The sequence below is a fragment of the Acipenser ruthenus genome, chromosome 22, assembly GCF_902713425.1.
Source record: "Acipenser ruthenus chromosome 22, fAciRut3.2 maternal haplotype, whole genome shotgun sequence".
Lineage (NCBI taxonomy): Eukaryota > Metazoa > Chordata > Actinopteri > Acipenseriformes > Acipenseridae > Acipenser > Acipenser ruthenus.
In genome coordinates this window covers 16,158,487-16,185,577 of record NC_081210.1, presented here as the reverse complement: position 1 = coordinate 16,185,577, position 27,091 = coordinate 16,158,487, and the positions used below count along the sequence as shown (strand labels likewise).

General features: G+C 41.6%; 1 protein-coding gene across 2 annotated transcripts in view; it reads right to left on the bottom strand.

The window, feature by feature from the left end:
• Nucleotides 1-27,091, bottom strand: part of LOC117431585 (PH and SEC7 domain-containing protein 2-like) — a 214,679-nt gene that overhangs the window by 31,259 nt on the left and 156,329 nt on the right. The window contains exons 7-8 of one of the 2 annotated variants that reach the window (XM_034927050.2): nucleotides 20,218-20,276; nucleotides 7,983-8,072 (exon numbers count right to left, since the gene is read on the bottom strand). In XM_034927050.2, the coding sequence (XP_034782941.2) occupies nucleotides 7,983-8,072; nucleotides 20,218-20,276 (149 nt within the window). Of the gene's footprint in view, nucleotides 1-7,982; nucleotides 8,074-20,215; nucleotides 20,277-27,091 lie in introns of both variants that reach the window. The other variant, XM_058996025.1, reaches the window with a different exon arrangement.

Sequence of the window (27,091 nt, the reverse complement as noted above, 5' to 3'; positions counted from 1 at the left end):
GCCTCCACTGCTCTCTCTCACCTCCCTCCTATCGACTCCTTCTCACAACTCTCCGTAGACTCTGCTACCTCCACCCTCTTCTCCTCACTCACCTCCTCCCTCGACTCCCTCTGTCCCCTCACCTCCCGTCCTGCTCGCCCCTCCCCTCCCCATCCCTGGCTCTCCTCTGCGCTCCGCTCGGCAAGAATCACACTGCGATCTGCTGAAAAGAAATGGAAGAGAACCAAACTCCCTGCTGCCCTAGACCTTTACCGCACTCTCCTCTCCTCCTTCTCCTCTACTCTCTCCTCTGCTAAATGTGCTTATTTCCAATCTGTAATCCAAGCCTACACTAACAACCCACGTAAACTATTCTCTACCTTCTCCTCCCTCCTAAACCCTCCCCCCCTCCTCCTCCCTCCTCTATCTCCCCTGATGACTTTGCCTCCTTCTTCTCTTCTAAAATTTCAGATATCTGCAAACTCTTTAACACCTCTCCCTCCCCCGCACCCCCTCCCGCTCCAACTCCTACACCCACTGCAACCCCTACTAACTCACCCTCCTTCTCCAACTTCTTGCCCCTCTCAGACTCTGACCTCTCCTCCCTACTCCAGGGTCACAAACCCACCACGTGTGCCTTGGACCCCCTCCCCACTCACCTCTTTCAAGCTGCTGCTCCTGCTCTACTCCCCTTCATCTTCTCCCTCCTCAACACCTCTCTACTTTCTGGTATCTTCCCCTCTGCCTTCAAAAAAGCCTCGATCACTCCCCTCCTCAAAAAACCTACCCTCGACCCCACCTCCCTCCAGAGCTACCGTCCTGTCTCCCTCCTACCCTTCCTCTCCAAAACCCTCGAGCGGACTGTACCGCCAGCTCTCTGCTTTCCTGTCCAACCACTCTCTGCTTGACCCTCTCCAATCTGGCTTCCGCTCTGCTCACTCCACTGAAACCGCCCTCCTGTCTGTCACCAACTCACTTAAATGTGCCCGAGCTGCCTCTCTCTCCTCTGTCCTAATTCTCCTCGACCTCTCTGCTGCCTTTGACACTGTTGATCACTCTATTCTACTATCATCTCTTGCTGACCTGGGGATCTCTGGCACTGCTCTGGCCTGGTTCTCCTCCTACCTCTCCAACCGCACTTACCAGGTAACCTGGCGTGGAGCAACCTCCACACCTCACCCTCTCTTAACTGGAGTCCCCCAAGGGTCAGTCTTGGGTCCTCTCCTGTTCTCTCTCTACACCCGCTCCCTGGGCCCCCTCATCGCATCCTATGGTTTCTCATACCATTTCTATGCTGATGATGCTCAGATTTTCCTCTCCTTCCCCACCTCTGACTCCACCATCTCCTCCCGTATCTCTACCTGTCTGTCTGCTATTTCCTCCTGGATGCACTCGCATCACCTCAAACTCAACCTCTCTAAATCTGACCTCCTTTTCTTTCCCTCCTCCTCCCCCTCCTCTGATCTCTCTATCTCTGTTCCTCTGGAATCTACCACACTCTCTCCCTCTTCCTCAGCTAAGAACCTTGGAGTCACCCTGGACCCCTGCCTCTCTTATTCCCAGCACATCTCCACTCTGGCACGCACTTGCCGATTCTTCCTGAGCAACATCCGAAGAATCCGACCCTTCCTCACCAACTATGCTACCCAGCTCCTGGTCCAGGCCCTGGTACTCTCCCGCCTAGACTACTGCAACTCCCTCCTGGCTGGCCTCCCTGCGTCCGCCACCCGTCCGCTCCAGCTCATCCAGAACTCTGCTGCCCGCCTGGTGTTCTCTCTGCCTCGCTTCGCCCACGCTACTCCACTACTCCGCTCGCTCCACTGGCTCCCGATCACCGCTCGCATCCAGTTCAAGACTCTTGTACTAGCCTACAGATGCCTTGACCAGACTGCACCCAGCTACCTCCAGACCCTCATCTCTCCCTACACCCCCACTCGACCTCTCCGCTCCGCCTGCACTAGAAGACTAGCTCTACCACCGCTACGCTCCCCTGCCTCCAAAGCCCGCTCCTTCTCCACCCTTGCTCCGCAGTGGTGGAATGACCTTCCTACAGATGTCAGGACTGCCCAGTCCCTGACCACATTCCGGCGCCTCCTTAAGACTCACCTCTTCAAAGAGCACCTGTAGAACTCCTCTGTTTGTATCCTCGGACACTATCACCCTTCATGTAAATGTGCTTTATTTTGCTCTTATCAGCCCCTATTTTACTGCATTTAATCCTGTACTTCATAATACTGTAATCTGCCAAGTTTTTAACCTGTAGTACTTTGTATTTAATCACATCCTGATGTAACTATCACTATTTAATCATATCCTGATGTAACTATCACTATTACCTGCTGTATTATTGAATTGTGGTTTGTCAAACTTGTACTTTACTTGAACAAAAGTTATTGTATTTCTTGCTCTTATTGTATTACTTGTATTGTAACGCTTGAAATGTTTTTGCTTACGATTATAAGTCGCCCTGGATAAGGGCGTCTGCTAAGAAATAAATAATAATAATAATAATAATAACTCAGGAAATCAGACATGAGGAGGGCTTCAGTGCACTGAGCAACGCTAACATGCTTCCACACTCAACTCAGGAAATCAGACATGAGGAGGGCTTCAGTGTACGATGAACAAGCGTGATGATTGCTCTTGTGGTTTATCACATTACCAGACACCCATGATGTAATTACAGCCTCATTATATATACTTGGATGTTGTTCCTCCGTACAAGTTACACATTTTAAAATATGTACAGTTTTTAAGTAAATGAAAGCACACTGGCAGTTGATATTTAAGAAGAGGAAACTCTGGTGATCTCACTCACATTTCCTGTGCTCAAATGAAACAAATTACACTGAGTGCTAATGAACTGATTCAGTCCTCTGGTGGATTATCAAGCTGATAAATAAAGGGGATAAAACCAACACACCAAATGATAAATCACTCCACTAATTCCTCCCATCATTTACTGAAGTTTACAGCAGTGACACAAGAAGTCTCCCCCTGTATTAACAAGGCTCACTGGAATCCAGATGCATTAATATGCATGTGACAGTCAGTGTGTTCTCCCCCTGTATTAAAAAGGCTCACAGGAATCCAGATGCATTAATATGCATGTGACAGTCAGTGTGTTCTCCCCCTGTATTAAAAAGGCTCACAGGAATCCAGATGCATTAATATGCATGTGACAGTCAGTGTGTTCTCCCCCTGTATTAAAAAGGATCACTGGAATCCAGATGCATTAATATGCATGTGACAGTCAGTGTGTTCTCCCCCTGTATTAAAAAGGCTCACAGGAATCCAGATGCATTAATATGCATGTGACAGTCAGTGTGTTCTCCCCCTGTATTAAAAAGGCTCACAGGAATCCAGATGCATTAATATGCATGTGACAGTCAGTGTGTTCTCCCCCTGTATTAAAAAGGCTCACAGGAATCCAGATGCATTAATATGCATGTGACAGTCAGTGTGTTCTCCCCCTGTATTAAAAAGGCTCACAGGAATCCAGATGCATTAATATGCATGTGACAGTCAGTGTGTTGACTGATCAGCAATCATCATTAGCGCTTTAATAACCTTTTACTGGCATTTGCTTCCTACAAATATTAAACTAATCTAATTTGTGTAGCATTTCCATTTTAAAAGGATTTCAATGTCACATGGCTAAACCCTGTTTATTAATAAGCAATAAACCCTCCATGCTTAATTCAGGTCTAAAGGTCCTTTGAGTTTTTTATAGTGTTTACTGGTAACGGATATCAATGAGATGAAATGTCCAGGGACCAGATTGCTTGTATCACATGGCATTAATGTCACAGTACAGACACAAATTAAAGATGAAGGGGAGAATGCCACAATATAAACAAAAAAAAAACAAAACAGGAAAGGCCAGATTGGAAGGATGACTGACATGCAAAGTTTTGAAGTTTTGCTTACAGTGGTTGAAACTAACAAGATAATTCCATAAATCTAACCTGTTATTTGAGTTTATTCTCTATATGTCCAAGACAAACAGAGACGTAAGCACTTCGGATAAAAAAAGAATCTTTTGTGAAACTTGATGCCTTTCTTAATTTTGAGCCTCCAATTATTTTACCCCCTATTTTTTTCCTCACTGCAGGAACTCCCCACAACAGCTCAGGAGAACTGAAGGTAAGTGGGTGCCACCATTCAGTCAAACACCTCTTTACACCCACAAGCTAAGCAGTGGATGCTGGCTAGCTACCACCCCCTGGAGGACAAAGACCAGCCCTGCAGGTGTCTGTTTGAGCTCACCCTGTACCTGGCCACTAGGGGCTGCTATAGTGAGTTGAGACAAATTAAGCTGGTTACTATATTATGAATTCAGCACCTACTGCCTCAGCAATGACCTAACATGCTGGAATCCAGACCGCGCTCATGCAGCTGGGTCCACTATAGAAACACATGGACTGGGTCAGATATGAGTAGCACACAGTCACTCATCAAATACGTCAGTATTACTACATGTGTTTGTACATAGGCAAATGGATAGGGAAATTAATGTAATAACCATTTTTTACACTGCATATTGCGCTCAAGTCTTTCTAGGATTAAAACATTAGGCATGAGGGTGGATTTGTAACACATATTGCACAGTGGTTGTTATATGGTAGCATTGTGTCAGGTACTGATCTGATACCATAGTTCTGCTAGAACACCAGTATTAGTACCACTGGCTCATAAAACAGTCCTTGTGCTATTATTGCTTTCATCTTATAAAGCATTTGTTTTTCTAAGTTCACTGTAATACATGCAATTTTTATCTCTGCTGTTTTTTTAAGTTCATTGTCATACATACAATTTACGTCTGTGCTGTCTGTTTTGTCTTTTTTTCTTTGAATATATTTTGCCAGTCAGGCTGTACACTTTTTTCAGACAGCACATTCACAAAAAAATTAAGGTTAGTGGGAGTTAAATCTTGTTAAAGTTTAGCAGTCACTGCGCGGCTGTAAGACTTTATGTGCAGTCCACAGAATGCAAAGTAAATCAGAGCAGTCAGGAAGTAAAATGATGTCTGCAATTAGCAAACAAGCCGGGCTGGCAGCACATCACGTCCTGTCGCATCTCCTGAGCACCGCGCTCAGCTACGAATACATTTATAGAATTAGATCTGATGAGATTTCAGACAGCAAATCGATGCACAGGAGCAGAAGGACATGGGAGCGGAGTTTTTTTGGAGGAAGCTGGAACTCGACTGTTTTTTTTTCTCTTCCCCTTTCATCATCATCAAGAGCTCGTAGAACTTAAGGACTGTTTTAAGCTGTCTTTCTGTGTCATTTTAAAGTATAGCACTTGTTCAATTGTAATGCAACTCGCTTAGGACAAGCTGTTGGGTGTATCATAACCTAGGGATATGCAGGGACCTTATTTGTCTGTCTGTCTGTCTCCAATTGTCTGTATGTTACAATCAGTTTGTAGGTGTATATATCCCATTTGAAGGTACTTTACGTTTATCTATTTCTTTTCACAAGGCAGTCCTGTGAAGGCAGCATGGACCAGGCCCTTTCCACAGGTGAGCTGGATGTGCAGACCTGCATTCTTCACAAGGCAGTCCTGTGAAGGCAGCATGGAGCACAGCCCTTTCCACAGGTGAGCTGGATGTGCAGACCTGCATTCTTCAGACCCGGAGAAACATCTTAAAACAGTGGGTGTTTTGTGAATATCAGCATTTCTAAATAGCGTTCTTAAGATGAAACCTAAAAAGGATATTCTTTAGTGAGTTATTGAGTAGATCTGTCTCTCTGTCTGCCTGTCTGACTTGGATTTATCCATGAGCATACAGTGAATAGAGGTCACAGTGATCTGCTTCTTCATGTTGCTGAGGGTTCTAATTCTGAAAGGTCACTGTGCTTGTTTGGTGATTGCACTCATCTACCCTTTATTCTTACCCTTAGCCCCCAATGGACCATCACACAATGGGCAGGATTTTCAAACATCAGTGTTATTGTATCGAACTCATGGTATAGTAACGATAGCTTTAGTAGCCAGTGATTTTCAAACATCAGTGTTACTGTATGGATCTCGTGGTATAGTAAGGACAGCTTCAGTAGCAAGTGATTTTCAAACGGAAGTTGTTAATAAAATGAATCAGTTAATGCTTTGAAATTGAGTTGATGAGGTTGTTAATGAACGCATTTCCTGTTAAAAAGCTTAATTGACACAGGTCACGTACATCACTTCCTGTCTTATTGACTAGATAAGGAGAACTCGTTACTCAAAATGCATGTTAACGAGATCAAGAAAAATGAATTGAAGCAGAATTCGCTGTTATGGAAATAATGAGCACCAGTCAAATGGAAATAAAAAATAATGGGAATATTAATTGTGTATAATTTGTAAACTTCATGTAAAATTGTGCATTTATATACTTCATGCAGAATGTACATTTATATAACACTTCACATATAAAATGCTGGTTTACGATTACCTGGCGTGTGGGTATAAATCGAACAGCACAGATTAAAAAATAAATAAATATAAATTATAATTAAATCCCACTAGTCATTTACCCTCATTCGGGGGGATATTTTGCCACAGTTATTATATACAACTCTTTTAATGTGCATTTTACAATCTTTTTTCATTAAAAAGAAAAAAAATAAAAATAAAATATATTTCCATTTTTTGTCTGTGGGGCAGTGGGTGTGGTCGACTTGTCAGCTCATGAAGTGAAGGCTACGTAGGCTTGGTTGGAATTTACTTGTGTATGTATTTTAGTAGGTACGATTGCAGGCTACAAATAAATAGGTTTGAAGTGTTATTTGTGTTTGTAGTTGTTAGTTATTATATATTATATATGAACGCCATGTATATAACACTTTATTATATATTTATTAAGCTTTTAAAATTATGACAAAATGTAAGAGTCATGACAGGAGCCAGGGAAATTTACACATACGTTCCAGATGTTATAGGATGCCTGCATGTTTACTGAATGGAACCCCTTCCTGTTAACATATGTATATGCATGGTCCTGCAGTGATTTGAGTGCAACGTGTGTGCAATCGATGGCTACCATTACTCTGGGAAATCCAGCAATGTCATAAACCTCACTTTTTAATATATAAGCTGCTCCTGATTAAGTGGGATACTGATATAATCGTTAACCCTCTTTATGAAGTCACCCGAGGCCTTCTGAAATGACCCAGAGACATCAAAGCACAATGCTGCTGAGCCAACACCTTCAAATGCAGAGGTACGACCCCTTTTCATAGGCAATTCAAGGTCCTCCCGCAGAGTCTGACATTGGTCGACAAAATTCCCTACACAGACGCAATCGAGTGTTTAGATCGTCATCTGGTAAATCTAAGAAGTGAACCCTGGTCCTGTACATCCTCTCTCTGTGTCGTGGGCGTCGCAGCCGGGGTCTGTCAATCGCAGGCTCGCACTCAAGCTCTGAAATTAGATTTGCTGCAACTGCTGCCTCTCCCAGCAAATCCACACTGTAGTGTGTTTATTTATTTTTTTAACACCAAAGAACTTAAATACTGTTTCAAGGTGAGTTATATACTTTAAATTTCTGAAATCGTATTAGCATGATTATTTAATAACGAAACAGGCATAACAACCGTTTTGATAACGCCAAAATCAATGCTACATAGCGATTTATTGATTAACAGTGGAGTTATCATTTACGACCTTTTGAAAACCCTGCCCAGTGTATCACAGTTTGGCACACAGGTGGAGGACTAAACGGCTTGAGGTTTTGCATGCTTTCAGAGCTGTGAGGGGTATGTGGTATATATGCTAGTTACATTTGCTCCTATTCCTTGGGCAGCATTGTGCACTTGTAAGGTTGTGACAATAAAGAAAAGCACCATGGTCTTCAAAGTGTAACGCTCACTCATTTACAGATTTCTGAGGATGATGAAGAGGGGCTGCGAAAACAGAGCGAAACGTGTAATACAGCAAACTCATTACAGGAATGACAAAGTGTGTTGAATTCCCCAACATTTCGGTACATAAAATAAGTATATTTTTAAAATTACCTTTAACAAATCCTTTGGGAAATCGTTTCCCTCGTTCAGACTATCCAGGTTGGTTATAAACTGTTGGCAGGACATTTTCTTCCCAATATTCTGGAATAAAAAAAAAACAGTTTTACTGTATGTTTTTAATAAACGTTACAAAGATTTGAATGAAAAAAAGTATGAAGTATGTTTGCTTAAACCGCCTGACATCACTTGACCAGTTTCAGAGATGCTCGGGTGTAGAAATATAGAAACATAGAAGGTACAGTAGCAACAGGACATGGAAGAGGATTGTGTGAAGATAACGACCTTTCAAATGCAAATCATTCCTAGCGTTGTCATTCGCTACGAGGTTCCTGCAAGTCCTGTGGATTTGCTGTGCAGTTCCACTGTGGCTAATTATGGTATCGAAAACATGCAAGCCATTGTGCATGTTCAGGTCATGACAGCTGTGCACTCGCTAGCTTGTAGAGCTGTGAGGGGAAGCTCTGATTGTGTCAGACCCGAGCCTGACCAGCCACTCAGCTTTCACAATCAGTAGACTCACTCATTCATTTCAGAAAATGTTTTTCCCTTTATGACATTCAGCTGCAACTAAATTATAATAACCATTATTACCGGTATACAGCTATTTTTAAACTTGAATAAAGTCACCTTTAAGCACGGTCTGCCCTGGTTTTAGACACAGCAACAAACTCACTGCAATCTGTCCTACCATCTCCTTCTCTATTCAATCTCTTTCATAAAATATTTTTGATCATTATGAATACGTTTATCAATTACATTCTGTAATCTAAAAGTTAGAATTGTACTTAGTATTTTGCAATCAGGTTGATTTAAGGGCAATAATTAAAGTAATCTAGGAGGTGCTTGTTAGGTTTGGGAATCAGCATTATTAGTGCTTGCTGCATAGATAAGGTATTTCTATTAAAGGAAAAATCAAATACTTTTAAAATAAGTGTCAGAGAATCAATAGTAATTTTATAGAATGATGGAAAGCCATCGTCTCCAGGGGTCTTGCCAACTGGTAATGAATTGATTGCTTTCTTTATTTCATCTCTTGCAATAGGTGTATCTAGTGTTACTTTATCATCTGTGCTTACATGGTTAAAAAGAAGGTCTTTAAAAAACAAATCAATATGTCTGAAGTTTGAAAGTTTCATTAATATTAGCAGGGCCTTTGACAATAACGCCAGAATCTTTTTTTAATTGCTGGAATTATTTGAGTTTGTTCAAGTCTTCTGACGTTATGAGCTAACAATTTACCTGAACAGTCTCCTTGTTTGTGATATTTTCTCTTTAATTGGGTAGCTATGAATGCCTCTTTTTCTCTAAGACTATTTAATGTAAATTTTGTTTTAGTTAAGTTCTTGTAATCAATTGAAGAAGGATCTTGTCTAAATGTAACTTCTAGTTGTTTTATTTATTCTTGTAATTTATTAATTTCTTTGTTTTTTTTTTTTTTTTTTTATAGATTAATAATATGAGATTAATAATAGGGATGCTTTCATTGTTTCCCACAGAGCTTCAGGGGACACTGAAGGCTGTTTATTAAATTACAGAAATTCTTTAATTTGTTTATCAAGGAAGTCTTGAAGTGCAGGGTCTGGTTGTGATGTTGTTTAATGTTCCATTCTCGTGCAGTGCAGGGTCTGGTTGTGATGTTGTTTAATGTTCCATTCTCATGCAGTGCAGGGTCTGGTCATGGTGTTGTTTAATGTTCCATTCTTGTGCAGTGCAGGGTCTGGTTGTGATGTTGTTTAATGTTCCATTCTTGTGCAGTGCAGGGTCTGGTTGTGATGTTGTTTAATGTTCCATTCTCATGCAGTGCAGGGTCTGGTGGTGGAGCGTGGTGTTTAATGTTCCATTCTCGTGCAGTGCAGGGTCTGGTCATGGTGTTGTTTAATGTTCCATTCTCGTGCAGTGCAGGGTCTGGTCGTGGGGCGTGTTTAATGTTATTATTATTATTATTATTATTATTATTATTATTATTATTATTTATTTCTTAGCAGACGCTCTTATCCAGGGTGACTTACAATTGTTACAAGATATCACATTATTTTTACATACAATTACCCATTTATACAGTTGGGTTTTTACTGGCGCAATCTAGGTACCTTGCTCAAGGCTACAGCAGCAGTGCCCCCCCCACCTGTAACTGAACCCACGACCCACGAGTCCAGAGCCCTAACCTCGTCGTGGAGTGTGTTACTTAATGTTCCATTCTCGTTTTTTCGGCTTTTGCTTCATGAAGTGCGTAGCTTCTTCAACTGTTTTGAAGTGTAGGGTCTGGTCGTAAAAAGTAACTTTTAGTGTTGCTGGGCATAGCAATCCATGATGTAATCCCTGGCTTTGCATAAACCGGGAAGGTGTGTAGAGTCTCCTTTTCTGTTGAAGTTCGGATGTAAAGTCTGGGTAGATGTTAATGTTGTAGTCAAGGTATTTTAAGTTTGAAGACGCCCTGGCCAGACCCAGAATGTTCTGTCTCTCTTTCTTTCTAAACTATCATGGCTCTCGCTCTTTCGTTGCTATTTTGTTTCGACGCTAGGGTTCTGTGAGCACGCTCCACTTCCAGTGGTCTGTTTTTCTCTAATTTCTCTACTCCACATAACTGTATAAGCAAACGTCGAATAAACTCAGCTCCTTTGCTTCCTTCCGCATTCTCTGGTAGTCCGTTAATTCTTCTATTTTGGCGCCTCGAATGATTTTCTAAATCTTTAGTTTTTTTTTCAGTCGCCATTTAGTTCATTTTTCATTTCTGTCATTTCAGTTGTACCTTTGTCCAGTTGCTCTTCTAATTCAGATATTCCTTGTTCTGCTGTTACTACTCTTTTTTTTCAAGCAGTCCAACTGTTTCAGCGAAGGCTCTCTGGGCTTCTACCATGCTTTTCAGCACATCTGTAATTTCTCTCAGTTCTTTTAAAATGGTCTCATTTTGTTTCTCCGCGTCGTCGGCGTCACTACTGTCTCTGCTAGGAGAGCCGGATTTAGGATTTCTGCTGCTTTGTTGTTGAATTTTTTCAGTAGGGGTCTGTATGACTTCCAGACATTTTAACAGACGTTTTGTTTAATTCTTTAAGATGAATGGTGGTATTTAAAATGATTAAATATAACATTTAAACAACATTGACTGGAGCTCCACAGACTTACAACCGCCTCTCAAACTGCATCACGTTATTTCATATGTAAAAATCTTTAACAGTGTGTGTGTGTGTGTGCGTGCGTGTGTGTGTGTGTACGGATGTACTGTGTGTGTGTGAGTGCGTGTGAGTGCGTGTGTGGGCAGGTATTACTATCAATGTGCGGACAAAATTTGAGAAAATGTCCCCACAAAGATAGTAACTCCAGAAAAAAACTACGTTGTGGGGACACCCCTACTTTGTAAAACACCTTTTTAAGAACTAAATATGCCTTAAAAATAAATAAAACTGCCAAAATATTTAGTCTGTTGTCGACTTTCACCCTGTGTGGAGTTTTGTCTGACTTGAGTTAGAAATAGTAAATAAAAATATAATGAGAGTCAATGAGAAGTCCCCACAAATACAGGAATGAAAACATGAGTGTGTGTGTGTGTGTGTGTGTGTGTGTGTGTGTGTGTGTGTGTGTGTAGTGTAAAATGCCAAGTTTGGCTCTCATTTCATATTTAAATGCTGACGGCATTTAGATCCTCAACTGTTTAGATCAACTGAATTCACCTCAGTCCTCTAGGATGTGATGTCATACAGTAGGTGCATACTTGAGGTCAAGACTACTTATAAAATACTAATTCTATCACAAAGATCTATTCCATATCAGTGTTGGTACTTCTAATAAAGATTACTAGCAGTAAAATGAGAGTAACGCATTATTTCTGAAGTGTTCTAATACTGATGTATTGAAACGATACCTAAACCATTATTATTGATTATTATTAGCTCCCGTGTAAACCATTACTTGTAAATGACTATGACAATTACTTGTAAATGAGTATGACATATAATTATGGCTTTCATGTCCAGGTCCTCAATTCCAGCTCTTTATACCCATGGCACAGACAGCTCTATGGAACAGGTTTGTCCGGTAGATTTAAAAGCATATATGTGACCCCTCTCAGTTAATGTATCAGTAAGATTAAAGGGTAATTAGACAACGCAATACAGAACATTCATCAGGATAAGCCCCTGGTGTTTGTTACTGACTATATAGCACTAGGATGCAGAACAGTGTAGGCAATGCAGATCACTACCCACGTAGGGCACTGTAGACAGCTGTAGGTCAGCTCATCTGAATCGGTTGCTGATCATCACATTGCTGCTCCCTTTTCATAAGCACTACATATTTAAACACGCATGTCAGTAACATACACCCCCCGCCACGGCTGTGAATTCAAAATCAGAACCATCAATCTGATAAAAAGAAGGTGATGACCATGACACGAATATCAACAGTATGTACAGAATACTGCAGAATAAGAATTAGCAATGAAATATGTTATCACAAACATATGAACAATGTAAGCATGACACACAGACACCCCCCTTAACCCTAAATCAAATACTCTCAATAACTTCTGCTAAACAATGTCAATACCAGGTTTCATGATGATTGGATAAATGGTAAATGTAAAAATATAAGAGTGACATACAGATGGACAGATGAACGGAAAGACAGACACCCCCCTATATCACTAGAATCTGATGTGCTCAATAACTTAAGCCAAATAATGTTAATATAAATGTGAGGTGTGACATGCAGTATATCCAGCGGGGGTAAAAAGAGATTAAAAAGTATGAATGGGAGTTTGTTTCCCAGGGGGCATTCTGTTATCACAATGGTTAGGGTTAGGGTTAGAGATTCAAAAGTATGAATTGGAGTTTGTTTCCCAGGGGGCATGCTGGTAACACAATGGTTAGGGTTAGGGTTAGGGTTAAAGATTCAAAAATATGAACGGGAGTTTGTTTCAGAGGGGGCATTTTGTTAACACAATGGTTAGGGTTAGGGTTAGGGTTAGAGATTCAAGAGTATGAATGGGAGTTTGTTTCTCAGGGGGCATGCTGTTAACACAATGGTTAGTGTTAGGGTTAGGGTTAGGGTTAGAGATTCAAGAGTATGAATGGGAGTTTGTTTCTCAGGGGGCATGCTGTTAACACAATGGTTAGTGTTAGGGTTAGGGTTAGGGTTAGAGATTCAAGAGTATGAATGGGAGTTTGTTTCCCAGGGGGCATGCTGTTAACACAATGGAATGTCTGATCGAATGGTTTGGAAACCTGAAGCATTGATACGTCCACAAGTTAAAAAAAATAACATGGCAGTCAAGTGGTTAATTGCTACTGGACAACTCCTGTAATGGAAGTTTACTGAGAGAATCGTAGAAGACAAACAGGCACCAACTGTATAGACACTGTCTGAGAGCGAGTGGCACGTATCATTGATACTGTAAAGACACTGTCTGAGAGTGAGTGGCATGTATCATTGATACTGTAAAGACACTGTCTGAGAGCGAGTGGCACTTATCATTGATACTGTAAAGACACTGTCTGAGAGCGAGTGGCATGCATCATTGATGCTGTAAAGACACTGTCTGAGAGCGAGTGGCATGTATCATTGATACTGTAAAGACACTGTCTGAGAGCGAGTGGCATGTATCATTGATGCTGTAAAGACACTGTCTGAGAGTGAGTGGCATGTATCATTGATACTGTAAAGACACTGTCTGAGAGCGAGTGGCATGTATCATTGATACTGTAAAGACACTGTCTGAGAGCGAGTGGCATGCATCATTGATACTGTAAAGACACTGTCTGAGAGCGAGTGGCATGCATCATTGATACTGTAAAGACACTGTCTGAGAGCGAGTGGCATGCATCATTGATACTGTAAAGACACTGTCTGAGAGCGAGTGGCATGTATCATTGATGCTGTAAAGACACTGTCTGAGAGCGAGTGGCATGTATCATTGATGCTGTAAAGCAGGGGTGTCAGACTCAGTTCTTGGAGGGCCGCAGTGTCTTCTGGCTTTCATTCCACCCAAGCTCTCAATTACTTAATTGGTCTAATTATTTGATCAATTGGACAGCTTTAACACTTCTCTCCAGGCCTCAGAATGTTCCACAGGCCATGTACCTTGAATCAAGTGCATATTTTAAATCATCAACTGTAAAAGACCTTAAAAAAATATTAAATATGTCCAATTAAACAAATAATTAGATCAATTAAGTTAATTGAGAACTTAAGTTGGAATGAAAACCAGAAGACCCTGCGGCCCTCGAGGACTGGAGTTTGACACCCCTGCTGTAAAGACACTGTCTGAGAGCGAGTGGCATGTATCATTGATGCTGTAAAGACACTGTCTGAGAGCGAGTGGCATGTATCATTGATGCTGTAAAGACACTGTCTGAGAGCGAGTGGCATGTATCATTGATACTGTAAAGACACTGTCTGAGAGCGAGTGGCATGCATCATTGATACTGTAAAGACACTGTCTGAGAGCGAGTGGCATGTATCATTGATGCTGTAAAGACACTGTCTGAGAGCGAGTGGCATGTATCATTGATGCTGTAAAGACACTGTCTGAGAGCGAGTGGCATGTATCATTGATGCTGTAAAGACACTGTCTGAGAGCGAGTGGCACTTATCATTGATACTGTAAAGACACTGTCTGAGAGCGAGTGGCATGCATCATTGATGCTGTAAAGACACTGTCTGAGAGCGAGTGGCATGTATCATTGATACTGTAAAGACACTGTCTGAGAGCGAGTGGCAAGTATCATTGATGCTGTAAAGACACTGTCTGAGAGTGAGTGGCATGTATCATTGATACTGTAAAGACACTGTCTGAGAGCGAGTGGCATGTATCATTGATACTGTAAAGACACTGTCTGAGAGCGAGTGGCATGCATCATTGATACTGTAAAGACACTGTCTGAGAGCGAGTGGCATGCATCATTGATACTGTAAAGACACTGTCTGAGAGCGAGTGGCATGCATCATTGATACTGTAAAGACACTGTCTGAGAGCGAGTGGCATGTATCATTGATGCTGTAAAGACACTGTCTGAGAGCGAGTGGCATGTATCATTGATGCTGTAAAGCAGGGGTGTCAGACTCAGTTCTTGGAGGGCCGCAGTGTCTTCTGGCTTTCATTCCACCCAAGCTCTCAATTACTTAATTGGTCTAATTATTTGATCAATTGGACAGCTTTAACACTTCTCTCCAGGCCTCAGAATGTTCCACAGACCATGTACCTTGAATCAAGTGCATATTTTAAATCATCAACTGTAAAAGACCTTAAAAAAATATTAAATATGTCCAATTAAACAAATAATTAGATCAATTAAGTTAATTGAGAACTTAAGTTGGAATGAAAACCAGAAGACCCTGCGGCCCTCGAGGACTGGAGTTTGACACCCCTGCTGTAAAGACACTGTCTGAGAGTGAGTGGCATGTATCATTGATACTGTAAAGACACTGTCTGAGAGCGAGTGGCATGCATCATTGATACTGTAAAGACACTGTCTGAGAGCGAGTGGCATGTATCATTGATGCTGTAAAGACACTGTCTGAGAGCGAGTGGCATGTATCATTGATGCTGTAAAGACACTGTCTGAGAGCGAGTGGCATGCATCATTGATACTGTAAAGACACTGTCTGAGAGCGAGTGGCATGCATCATTGATACTGTAAAGACACTGTCTGAGAGCGAGTGGCATGTATCATTGATGCTGTAAAGACACTGTCTGAGAGCGAGTGGCATGTATCATTGATGCTGTAAAGACACTGTCTGAGAGCGAGTGGCATGTATCATTGATACTGTAAAGACACTGTCTGAGAGCGAGTGGCATGCATCATTGATACTGTAAAGACACTGTCTGAGAGCGAGTGGCATGTATCATTGATGCTGTAAAGACACTGTCTGAGAGCGAGTGGCATGTATCATTGATGCTGTAAAGCAGGGGTGTCAGACTCAGTTCTTGGAGGGCCGCAGTGCCTTCTGGCTTTCATTCCACCCAAGCTCTCAATTACTTAATTGGTCTAATTATTTGATTAATTGGACAGCTTTAACACTTCTCTCCAGGCCTCAGAATGTTTCATAGGCCATGTACCTTGAATCAAGTGCATATTTTAAATCATCAACTGTAAAAGACCTTAAAAAAATATTAAATATGTCCAATTAAACAAATAATTAGATCAATTAAGTTAATTGAGAACTTAAGTTGGAATGAAAACCAGAAGACCCTGCGGCCCTCGAGGACTGGAGTTTGACACCCCTGCTGTAAAGACACTGTCTGAGAGCGAGTGGCATGTATCATTGATGCTGTAAAGACACTGTCTGAGAGCGAGTGGCATGTATCATTGATACTGTAAAGACACTGTCTGAGAGCGAGTGGCATGCATCATTGATACTGTAAAGACACTGTCTGAGAGCGAGTGGCATGTATCATTGATACTGTAAAGACACTGTCTGAGAGCGAGTGGCATGTATCATTGATACTGTAAAGACACTGTCTGAGAGCGAGTGGCATGTATCATTGATAGTGTAAAGACACTGAGAGCAAGTGGCATGCATCACTGATACTGTAAAGACACTGTCTGAGAGCGAGTGGCATGTATCATTGATACTGTAAGGACACTGTCTGAGAGCGAGTGGCATGTATCATTGATACTGTAAAGACACTGAGAGCAAGTGGCATGCATCACTGATACTGTAAAGACACTGTCTGAGAGCGAGTGGCATGTATCATTGTGTGGCAGGATGGCTTGCAGTGGTGAGGTGTGGTGACGTCACAGACCAGGAAGGAACTGAACCAAAACAATGGATGGGCGGGTGAAGCTGAATGCTACGGCGATGCGGAGCAACAGGCAGCCCCAGGCGATGCAAAGCAGGCATCCTTGGGCAGTGCGTAGCAGGCATCCTTGGGCGGTGCGAAGCAGGCATCCTTGGGCGGTGCGAAGCAGGCATCCTTGGGCGGTGCGAGGCAGGCAGGAGCAGTCCTTCCCATGACGGTGGATGTGGAACCAGCAGGTATTCACTCTCTGCTGGTGGAGGTGGGAGGGGCAAGCAGTCCTCCGACGGCAGCTGAGGCGGAACCAGCAGGCATTCACCCTCTGCTGGTGGAGGTGGGAGGGGCAAGCAATCCTCCCACGGCGGTTGAGGCGGAACCAGCAGGTATTCACCCTCTGCTGGTGGAGCTGGGAGCGGTAAGCTGTCCTCCCACGGCGCTTGAGACATAACCAGCAGGCATTCACCCTCTGCTGGTGGAGGTGGGAGGGGCAAGCAGTCCTCCCACGGCAGCTGAGGCGGTACCAGCAGGCATTCACCCTCTGCTGGTGGAGGTGGCGGAGGCAGAGGCAGCTCCTGCTGCTCTGCTCCTGGCGGTGGAGGTGGCGGAGGCAGAGGCAGCTCCTGCTGCTCTGCCCCTAGCGGTGGTGGAGACAGAGGCAGCTTCTGCTGCTCTGCTCCTGGTGCTGGAGACAGTGGCGAGAGCTCCTCACCCTCTGGCATTGGAGACGGCAGCAATGGCTCCTCTCCCTCTGGCGTTGGAGACGGCAGCAATGGCTCCTCTCCCTCTGTTGTTGGAGACGGCAGCAATGGCTCCCCCCCACTGGGCGCTGGATGCACGGGCTCCCCCCCTCTGGGCGCTGGATGCACGGGCTCCCCCACTCTGGGCGCTGGATGCATGGGCTAGGGTTAGGTTTACACGTTCCCATGTGTTGCTACAACTGTTTAAATAATGTACCTATAATTTTTCTTTTCATTGTTAACATCCAAATAACTTTTTACACAGAACTTTAAAGTATGTTTCAAAGCTATTTTTAAAATGTCCGCTTAGTGCACTAGAGCAATAACACTATGTAACACAATTTTTGTTCCTGGGTAGTAAGTGTTATTTCCTAATTGCTTATGCCTCAAAAGTATAGAAAATGGCTATTATTCCCCACAAACTTTGCTTTTGTGACCAGGACAGTGATATTTTGAAATTTACCTATTTCCAATGAGAAAACGGGCGAACTTGTGTCTTTTCGTTCACATAAAGTCAGAAAAAAACAACATATGAATCCAAATTAACATGTATTTATACTAAAGTAATACAAAAAATGACTACAAAAGATTTAGAAGTGAGTAGTTTTTCGAGATTTACGATTATACTGTAAATCACTTTTACGAATCAGCCCCCAAATGTAGTCTCCCATCATGTTCTCGTTATACTGTCCTTGGTAGCGGCGTTCAAAGTCCAGTATATCCTGGTGGAAGCGCTCGCCTTCCTCCTCCAAGTACGCTCCCATGTTCTCCTTGAATTTATCAAGATGAGCATCAAGGATATGGACTTTGAGGGACATCCTACAGCCCATTGTGCCGTAGTTCTTCACCAGAGTCTCAACCAGCTCCACATAGTTTTCGGCCTTGTGATTGCCCAGGAAGCCCCGAACCACTGCGACAAAGCTGTTCCAAGCCGCTTTCTCCTTACTAGTGAGCTTCTTGTGGAATTCATTGCACTCCAGGATCTTCTTTATCTGTGGTCCGATGAAGACACCGGCTTTGACCTTTGCCTCAGACAGCTTAGGGAAGAAGTCTTGAAGGTACTTGAAGGCTGATCTAGAGCTCTGACAAATTGTTTCATAAGGCCCAATTTGATGTGCAGTGGTGGCATCAGCACCTTCCGGGGGTCCACCAGTGGCTCCCACTTGACGTTGTTCCTCCCCACAGAGAACTCGGTCCGCTGTGGCCAGTCCCGCCTGTGGTAGTGCGCCTTGGTGTCCCTGCTGTCCCAAAGGCAAAGATAGCAGGGAAACTTGGTAAAACCGCCTTGAAGACCCATCAGGAATGCCACCATTTTGAAGTCTCCTATGACCTTGATGCCATCTCAGAAAAATGCAGATATGTATCCACTTAGGCAGCTGGAACTAAACTGAACTGGTGGGCTTAAGGCCCCTGTATTTATACTACTATTTATATTACTGGAAAGTTCTAGAAGTTACTCCAAGTTTACTCAGCACTGAATCTATCTGGAATGTTCTGGAAAATAGGTAAATTTCAAAATATCACTGTCCTGGTCACAAAAGCAAAGTTTGTGGGGAATAATAGCCATTTTCTATACTTTTGAGGCATAAGCAATTAGGAAATAACACTTACTACCCAGGAACCAAAAAAAAAAAAAAATTGTTACACGGTGATCCATGATGTGGTACGGAACAGCAAAGCCAGAGCACTTGTTATGTTTTTTTTTTTTTTTTATCATTCTTCCTGCAGTGATTTAGAGGGCAGATCTCAAACCCCAGTGCACTAGAGTGGACATTTTGAAAAGAGCTTTGAAACAGACTTTAAAGTTGTAAGTGTAAAAAGTTGTCAGGATGTTAACAATGAAAAGAAAAATGACAGGTATGTTATTTAAATGCTTGTAGCAACATGTGGGGACGTATAATGCTAAATTTTCTGGAACCCGGCTACTTACTCTTTAAGTACATTGTAACTATGCATAATATTGTAAGTATGTGTAAGTACACATGTATTAACTAAGTAACTACACAGTAGTTAGAGACACAATGTCAAGTGTTATCAAATAATATTACACTGAAAATATGATGTTTGCTTTTTCTTGACATCATCTGATGCAGATCAACGATCGAAACAAACTGGGTAAACAGGTGAGGTGGAATGCATTGCTTTCGTAGCGACAAAAGGACACGTATTAACACACACCAGATAGAAGAGATACACAGGAGACAGAGCTGCACTTACCACCTGAAAGTGGTTAAAAGGAGTAAGGATCCAGGAGCAGGTAGAGATAAAGAGAAGGACAGAAAGTATTAGTAGCAAGTGCTCACAGTGTGGGTCTGCTTTTCAAAGCTTGCTAAGTGGAGACAATTTCTAAGTTATGTTTTTTTTTCAGTACCTAATTACTTTACCATAATAATAATGATTTTCTCCACAATTAAGAATGTCCAATTACTTTCCTTCACCGCAGTAATTCCCCACACAGCTCAGCAGAACTGAAGCTTCAGGGGGCGTCCTCCCATCCCACACCCAGGAACTCGAGAGCGGATGCCAGTGAATTGCATGTGAGCTATTTCAGATTTACCCTAGTTACCAAGCTTTGAAAATCAGACTTGAGTCATTAACCTAAGGATTATTAGTGTGGAATAGTGGACGGGTTAGTACCGCCCCAGGCATTAATGCTGCTCTGCCTGCTACCTACAAAATGCAAAGGAAAAAGAAATCCACAGCATGCAGCAGTTTAGAGAGCAATACAGGATAGAAACGAGACTACTGTACTTACATGTCCGTGAAGATCCGTGTTGAGGAGCATGAGAGCACATGTCAGCGTGTGGACTCCGTCTGAAACAACAGAATCACACAGCTCAGAAAACAAGCTCTGCACTGGGCACAAGATCCACACTTTCAATTAGCTTGCTATATTACTTACCATTACAGTGAAAAAAAACAAGGCATGCCCAGGGGCTTAATCAAAGGGGAATGTCAGATCAGATCAAATGGTTTCTAAAAATGAAGTAAAATGGATATGTGAAAAAATGGTTGAAACAATGTAACAGCTGGTACTTTAACAATTTTAGTATTTGTAATATACTTTTGATAATCATTTAATTGACTAACTGACTTTCTATCTCTCTCTTTCCCTACCGCCTCTCGCTCTGTCTCTCTCTCTCGTTCCCTCCTCTCCTTCTCTGATCTGCATGTCTGAGGAATATGCAAGCAGAGGGTAGGGGTTGGAGAATGTATGTATTGTGGGATGGGGTTTTGGGTAACGTGTGCTTTACAATGTTAAACTCAGGACAGTTGGAAAATGCAGGAGACGGGCTGACACACACAAACTGTCCAGTGTTACTAGTTAAGTATTTTACTTTATCTGTTACTCTGTATCAGGGCTAATTCATAAACTCTAGAAGTAGTGCATTTCTTTTTATAATTGTACCTGTATGTTAATAATAAAACCTGATTACTGTGGTTTGAAATTGTTTGTCGTGTCTGGTCATTTTTACTCTTAGGTCTCAATAGAAAATATCAGGCCTTGTTTTCTTACACAATGTGGCAGTGAAATGGTTAATATCTCCTCGACACCACCTATATTGGAACAGTATTGAGATAATAACAGAAGGGTTCACATAACCCTGAGAATATGAAGTCACTGCTGTAACAGGGTCAATAGTACCAGTTATCTCTCACGTGTTTATTTGTCACTTGTATGTTTTATTTGTATAATTGTACACGTTGATTTGATTTGTGCACGTTTTATTTTATTGTCTAACACATTGTAACTGATTTGTATCACTTTCTAGTAGCTTCTTCACTCAGTCCCCTTGATATGCCCTGTTGGGTACCGACTAATTGAATTATTCATAGTTTTATGCACCTGAATATAAATAGCCCACATCTCTTACTAACGGGATGACCATCCTGGGGGTCTGTGTCTGTCTGTTCTTTGTCTGTGGCTTTGTTTGTGCAGGACTGGGAACACAGTTTTGGTGTTTGAAACGGAAAGTAATGGAGGGAAGTGAAACGGGTCTGTGAATGGACTTTCCTCATAAGTATTCAGCTGATATACAGTAGTATACTGGTGTGAATAATGAGCACGAGTGAGTTCAGAGGTTTTAGGTGACCTATGGTATGGAAACTAAAGTAAGATGTTGTGATACTGATTTTTCTATCACTCTGATGTTCCCTCCTCTGCACAGACAAAGATTTTACACTGGTCAGTGTTTGTGTTATTATTATTATTATTATTATTATTATTATTATTATTATTATTATTATTATTATCATCCTCCATTACATTCTTGCGTTCTTGTTAAGATAAAGCACACTGCACCCTTACTAGATGCACTAAGCACTGTTGTATATGTGAAGTACCGAGGTTGTTAAAATAACTATTTTGACTAATCTTAATCATGATGACCTGTTAATGGAAAATCTGTACTGACTACATGCTGGTGAATGGAATAGTTGTGGTCCTCTATATGGATTTTGAACAATGTGTTGCTGCTCCTTTTAAATATGCTGTCATATAAATACATTCCCATTGATTTCGTATGTATATTGTCTGTGTGTTGTTCTGGTGACACTGTTCCCTGTATTTTAGATCTGAACCTGATAAACCATTATCTAATATTGTGTTCTGTGCTTTATCACACTGAACTGGCGTAGTCTGGCTACATATTAAAAAACAATCCCTCTGTTTCAAAGCTTAGTTTATTTCACCCCTGGCTGTAAGCCCTCTGTCTGAGGGGGTGTTACACTGACATCAGCATGTTTCTAAAGCAACTGTCATGAAAGGGTTCATTTAACTGAGAGAATCATAAAATACAGCTGTGTACCCAGTATGAAGCCACTATGTAGAAGCATTGGGAGCTTTATGATCTGGAAACCAGAAAGTCACATCACTCCAATATGACGGTCAGGTCACAAAGTGAAGGGCACTGTCAGATTTTGCACAAGAAGTTTTCAAAAGTGTAAAGGTGGCAGCTGAAATTGTGTCTAAGATATTAGCAGTAGTAGGTGGAGGGATGCTTCCTGACAAGGCTTGTGAAAATGGTAAATGGAGGGGAGAAATCTTTTAAAATGCTTGGTCATCACGCCTTTAACACACAGCCTTGATCAGGTTCAAGGTAAGACAATATGTAATAAACGACCTACTATATAAATATTTTAAAGAAAGCATGAATTTCAATACACAATTGTGAAAAAGGTGAACTGTTCTACGATCCTCAGAGAACAGAAATCCTCCAATCCTTGAAACTACATCCTTATCAATTCCCGTATCCAGTCATTTCAGCTTGATTCAACTGAATTAAAAAATACATTTTTCTTATGTTTGTTTAAACAGGTAATGTGATCTTTTGGCCCAATACTGTATGTCTTTGTACCAGTGCATCGTGCTTCAAGCTTGAAGAACTCCTGTCAAAGAGGTTGAGGAAAGAACATCATAGCAGAGACATAGCAATCAGCAAAGTGAAAGATAACAGGAGCAATCATGCTGAAAATGGCAGCCTGAGGCTTTTGGACAGCTATTACATTAACCTCCTGTTATTACTGAGTTAATTCCCTACACCCAGAGAGAGGCCATTCCAATCTGAATTATTTCACCAGGTTGAACTTCTCTTCATCAAACACCCTTTTGGCACTCACTGTAAGAATAGTTAAACTGATCATTTATCATAAAGGAAAGATGTCTTGAAGCTAGTTATGATAATAAATCATTTTTACACAATCCACAGCCTGACTTGCAGTATTATCTTAGATACTGTAGCGCCAATCAAAACTCTTTTTAAAAAAAAACTTGTAAGATGAAATATGAGGGTCGTAAAAATAGAACGGAGATGGCAGGAATCTAATTACATTGCATGGAAGGGCCACCTGGTTAAATATGTGTGGTATCCCGCATGCAGCTTGTTCAGAATACCGCTGATAAAATTCTAACTAAAACCAGGAAAATTGAACATATTATCCGTTTGGCCTCTTTGCACTGGTGCCCTGCGCAGTATATAATTGATTTTAAGATTTTGCTGTTAACTTACAAGGCCCTGAATGGATTAGCACCTAGTTATTTGCAGGAGTTACTGACCCTGTATCTTCCAAACCGCACTCTGAGATCACAGAATGCAGGGCTGCTGGTTATTCCTAGGTCAACAAAAGCAACATGGGAGGAGGTAGGGCTTTTTCTTGCAGAGCTCTGAAATTATGGAATTCTCTGCCTTCGTTTGTCAGGGAAGCTGGGACCGTTACAGTTTTCAAGTCAAGACTAAAATGCACTTTTATAAAATGGCTTTCTTATCTTAGTGGGTTTTAATGCAACTTTAAAATTGCTGATTTTGTATAATTATATGTATACTGTTATTTAAATGGTCTGACTGTGGCAGTTGTATGTGTGACATGCTATACAAATGTATTGTGGTTTGTTCTTTTTTTCTGCTATGTACTGTACAGTGCTTTGCGATGCTTTTGTATAAAAGTGCTATATAAATGCAATAAATAAATACATAAATAAATAAAGTCATTGTAGCTAACAAAATAATTCCATAAATCTTACACATTTTACACTTCCAGTGTTTTGGAAGGAACACATTTTGACATCTGGTACTACACTAGGTTCTCACTTTGCTTGCCTTGTTTGCTTTACTTCCTTGGTCACCCCAGCAGTATCTTCAGAGTCTGTTACTGGCTGAAAGCATGTCAGTCAACAGAGGAAGCAGCTAATTGGTTAATCATTGGAAAGGAGCCAGTGAAGGGGAGAGTTAGCAGAGTGTTAGCAGAGCATTAGCAGTGATTTTCTTCTAGGCTCACCTATTGATTCAGTGTACCAAGCCTGCATGGTGCTTACAGATCTAGTCTCACAGTTTCAATCTCATACATGTATTCTTTTTCAATTTCAAACAATTGTACATTGTCTGAAAACTTGTGTGTGCTTTTTTTTTTTTTTGTTCTCTCATGTTCCCACTTTGGAGAGACCCACCTCCTGCTCGGTTGATCCTTTGTACATTTCAGTATAAATCCCTAAATAAAATTCCAGCCATCAAAGTGAGACTTTATAGAAAATATCACCGACTGCTTTTCAAATGACTGCAGGAACCTGCTCCCCTCAATAGAAGTAACCTGTCATTCAAATAATGCCACCTTATCATTGGAGGAGAACTTACTAGCTATAACACAGCGTTCCCCCTTTATGAGGCGGCCCTTTATACTGCGGAACAGGTGACAAAGCGGTATGGTCATGGCTCCCACTTGCCCCATAATGTCATTTCACTAACACTAGTATTCTGTAGGTGAAACACAAACAGCACTGTCTCTTAGCTATGGCTCCAGACTACAGCATTATAAAGAGGGAGCACTGTATGGGTTTCTTTAAAACCTGCCCATTTAAGACCTATGCATATGCACAACAGGTACAATGTATGAACGTATTTTATTAGATAGAAGGACTTTAACCTTGCTTTCAACTTTTATAAGGGTTAACTGCTTATACCAAATGTAAATACACATTTTAATCCAGCTCAGATTATTTCTTGAGGCTGCCTAAATGCCCAACCACAGAGACAGGGATATAGTGTATAGTGTCAACTGTACGTAAAACACCACTTTTTATGCATATATCCAATTGAGGACATATCTATCTTACTAAGGACAATCTTCACATTATTGAGTGTATCATATGCTGAATGTGTCTATGGCAAACTGTTTTCATAAGAACATAAGATAACATACAGGCAAGAAGAGACCATTTGGCCCATGTAAGTGTGTCCTGTTTCTAGTAGTGAAACTTTGTCAAGTTAAAGGATCCCAGTGATGCTGCCTCAACAACACGACGAGTTACCCATTCCACCCCCTCATCACTCGGTGTAGTGTCTCCTTCCCTCTGTCTAGCTACACTTCATTTCCATCTGTGCCCTCTGCTCCTGGGTTCTGTGCTGCTCTTAAAGTATTGGTTAGGGTGCATACAGTAGATAAAGGCCATGGGGATCTACAAGTGGACAGCCAAGGACATCCAGTAAAATATCTAAACATGTGAATTCAACATATCCCCTTCAGGCCCTAGGGCCACACATGTATGTAGTCATGGGTTTTAACTTGTGGGTTTTCTTTGTATACAGAGATAAGAATTCTGAAGAGTGTTGGAACTGGGATAAAACAGGCAAAAAAATACTCAGAACATTAAAGAGTTTTTAAAAATCCAGTAATTACTATGCCATCATTTCATAGATCTGGGATGCCAATGTGCAGAGCTTCTTGTGAGGGTATTACATACCAGGTAAGATTTACTAATGTCCGATTTATTGTTAAAACAATTGTATTCCTGTCATAAATTTGCTTTGTGCTTGTATGATCACTGGAGAGTCTGCTTCACACAAAAGCACATCTATCATGAGGCATGGTGCACCAGAAAACACACACACATGCTCACGAGAAGCCAAACTTATATTAAAGTACATTACATGGTGCGAACAAAAGAATTCCTGTAAATGTTACCTAATACATATTGCCATCCTTTTGTAGGTCTTAGATTTTCTAGCGTATATGAAAAACGCATACATTATGGTAAAGGTGAATTTGATTTTGTTAGCTCTGTGTTCTTTCTTTTGTATCAGCTCCCTGCTCCCTCCTGTGAACTCAACAGCCTCCATGTTCCTCTCTAATTTCCGTTTCCTCTGCTGCCCCTCTGAGGACCCTGCTCTTGGCTGCCTGCCGCTATGCCTGTGTGGCGGAGTGTCCCGCCTCTATGTATTATTATTTGTATTTTTGTTTGCGGCGCGGGTAAAAGCGCCACATCTTTTATTATTATATTTAAAAACCCTGTGAGGATGCATGGCTGATCAGCTACTGATTATTTAACTAGCTGACAGTCATGCATCCTTACCAAACGCGTGCAGACTCTGGCCGAGGGGTAATCAGATAATTAACAACTAGTTAATCCCTCGGCCAGAATATATAAACCTGCAGCTCTCTGCACTCAGGGTGGAGTGTACAGAGGAGAGTACGGGGAGCGGAGAGAGAGCGAGCGAAACAATAACGACAGTTAAAGACAACTGCTAAACAGTATTTGTTTATTCATTTGGCCCTTGTGCCTTTTTGTTTTGTGTTTTGTTGTTTTGTTTAAATCTTTTGTTTGTTTATTAATAAATACGCTGAGTGCTGTTGCACTCAGCTTCAACCGCCCATCCATTGTTTTGGTTTCTACTTCCTGGTCCGTGACGTCACCACTGCGAGCCAGACTGTCACAGCCTGCCAGGGGGTTTGGACTTTATAAACTGTCCTTCTGACCTCATCTCTTCCCAGGTTACTGCCTTCTCCAGAAATCCCCAGATTATGATACACTCAATACACTGTGCTAGTCTTCCAGCTAAATGCAAAAATGGAAAATGACAAAGATATTTGGACAGACAGAGACCCTCATATACCCTACATTATTATATAACCTGCAACATGCAACAAAAGGTCCTTAGCAAGTTTCTTGACAACTGAACAAGCTAAATATATTCAAAACGTGTAAAGTGTGATAATAATACTCCAAGTTCATTTTGACGGACTGAACAGAGTTTGAAACCCTGGTATATTCAAGGATTGAGTTAGAATTTAAGAGCATGCTCTAGTTTGATAAGCACAAGCTCCCTTGGAAGAGAGAGTGGCTTGATGCTCCACCAGTA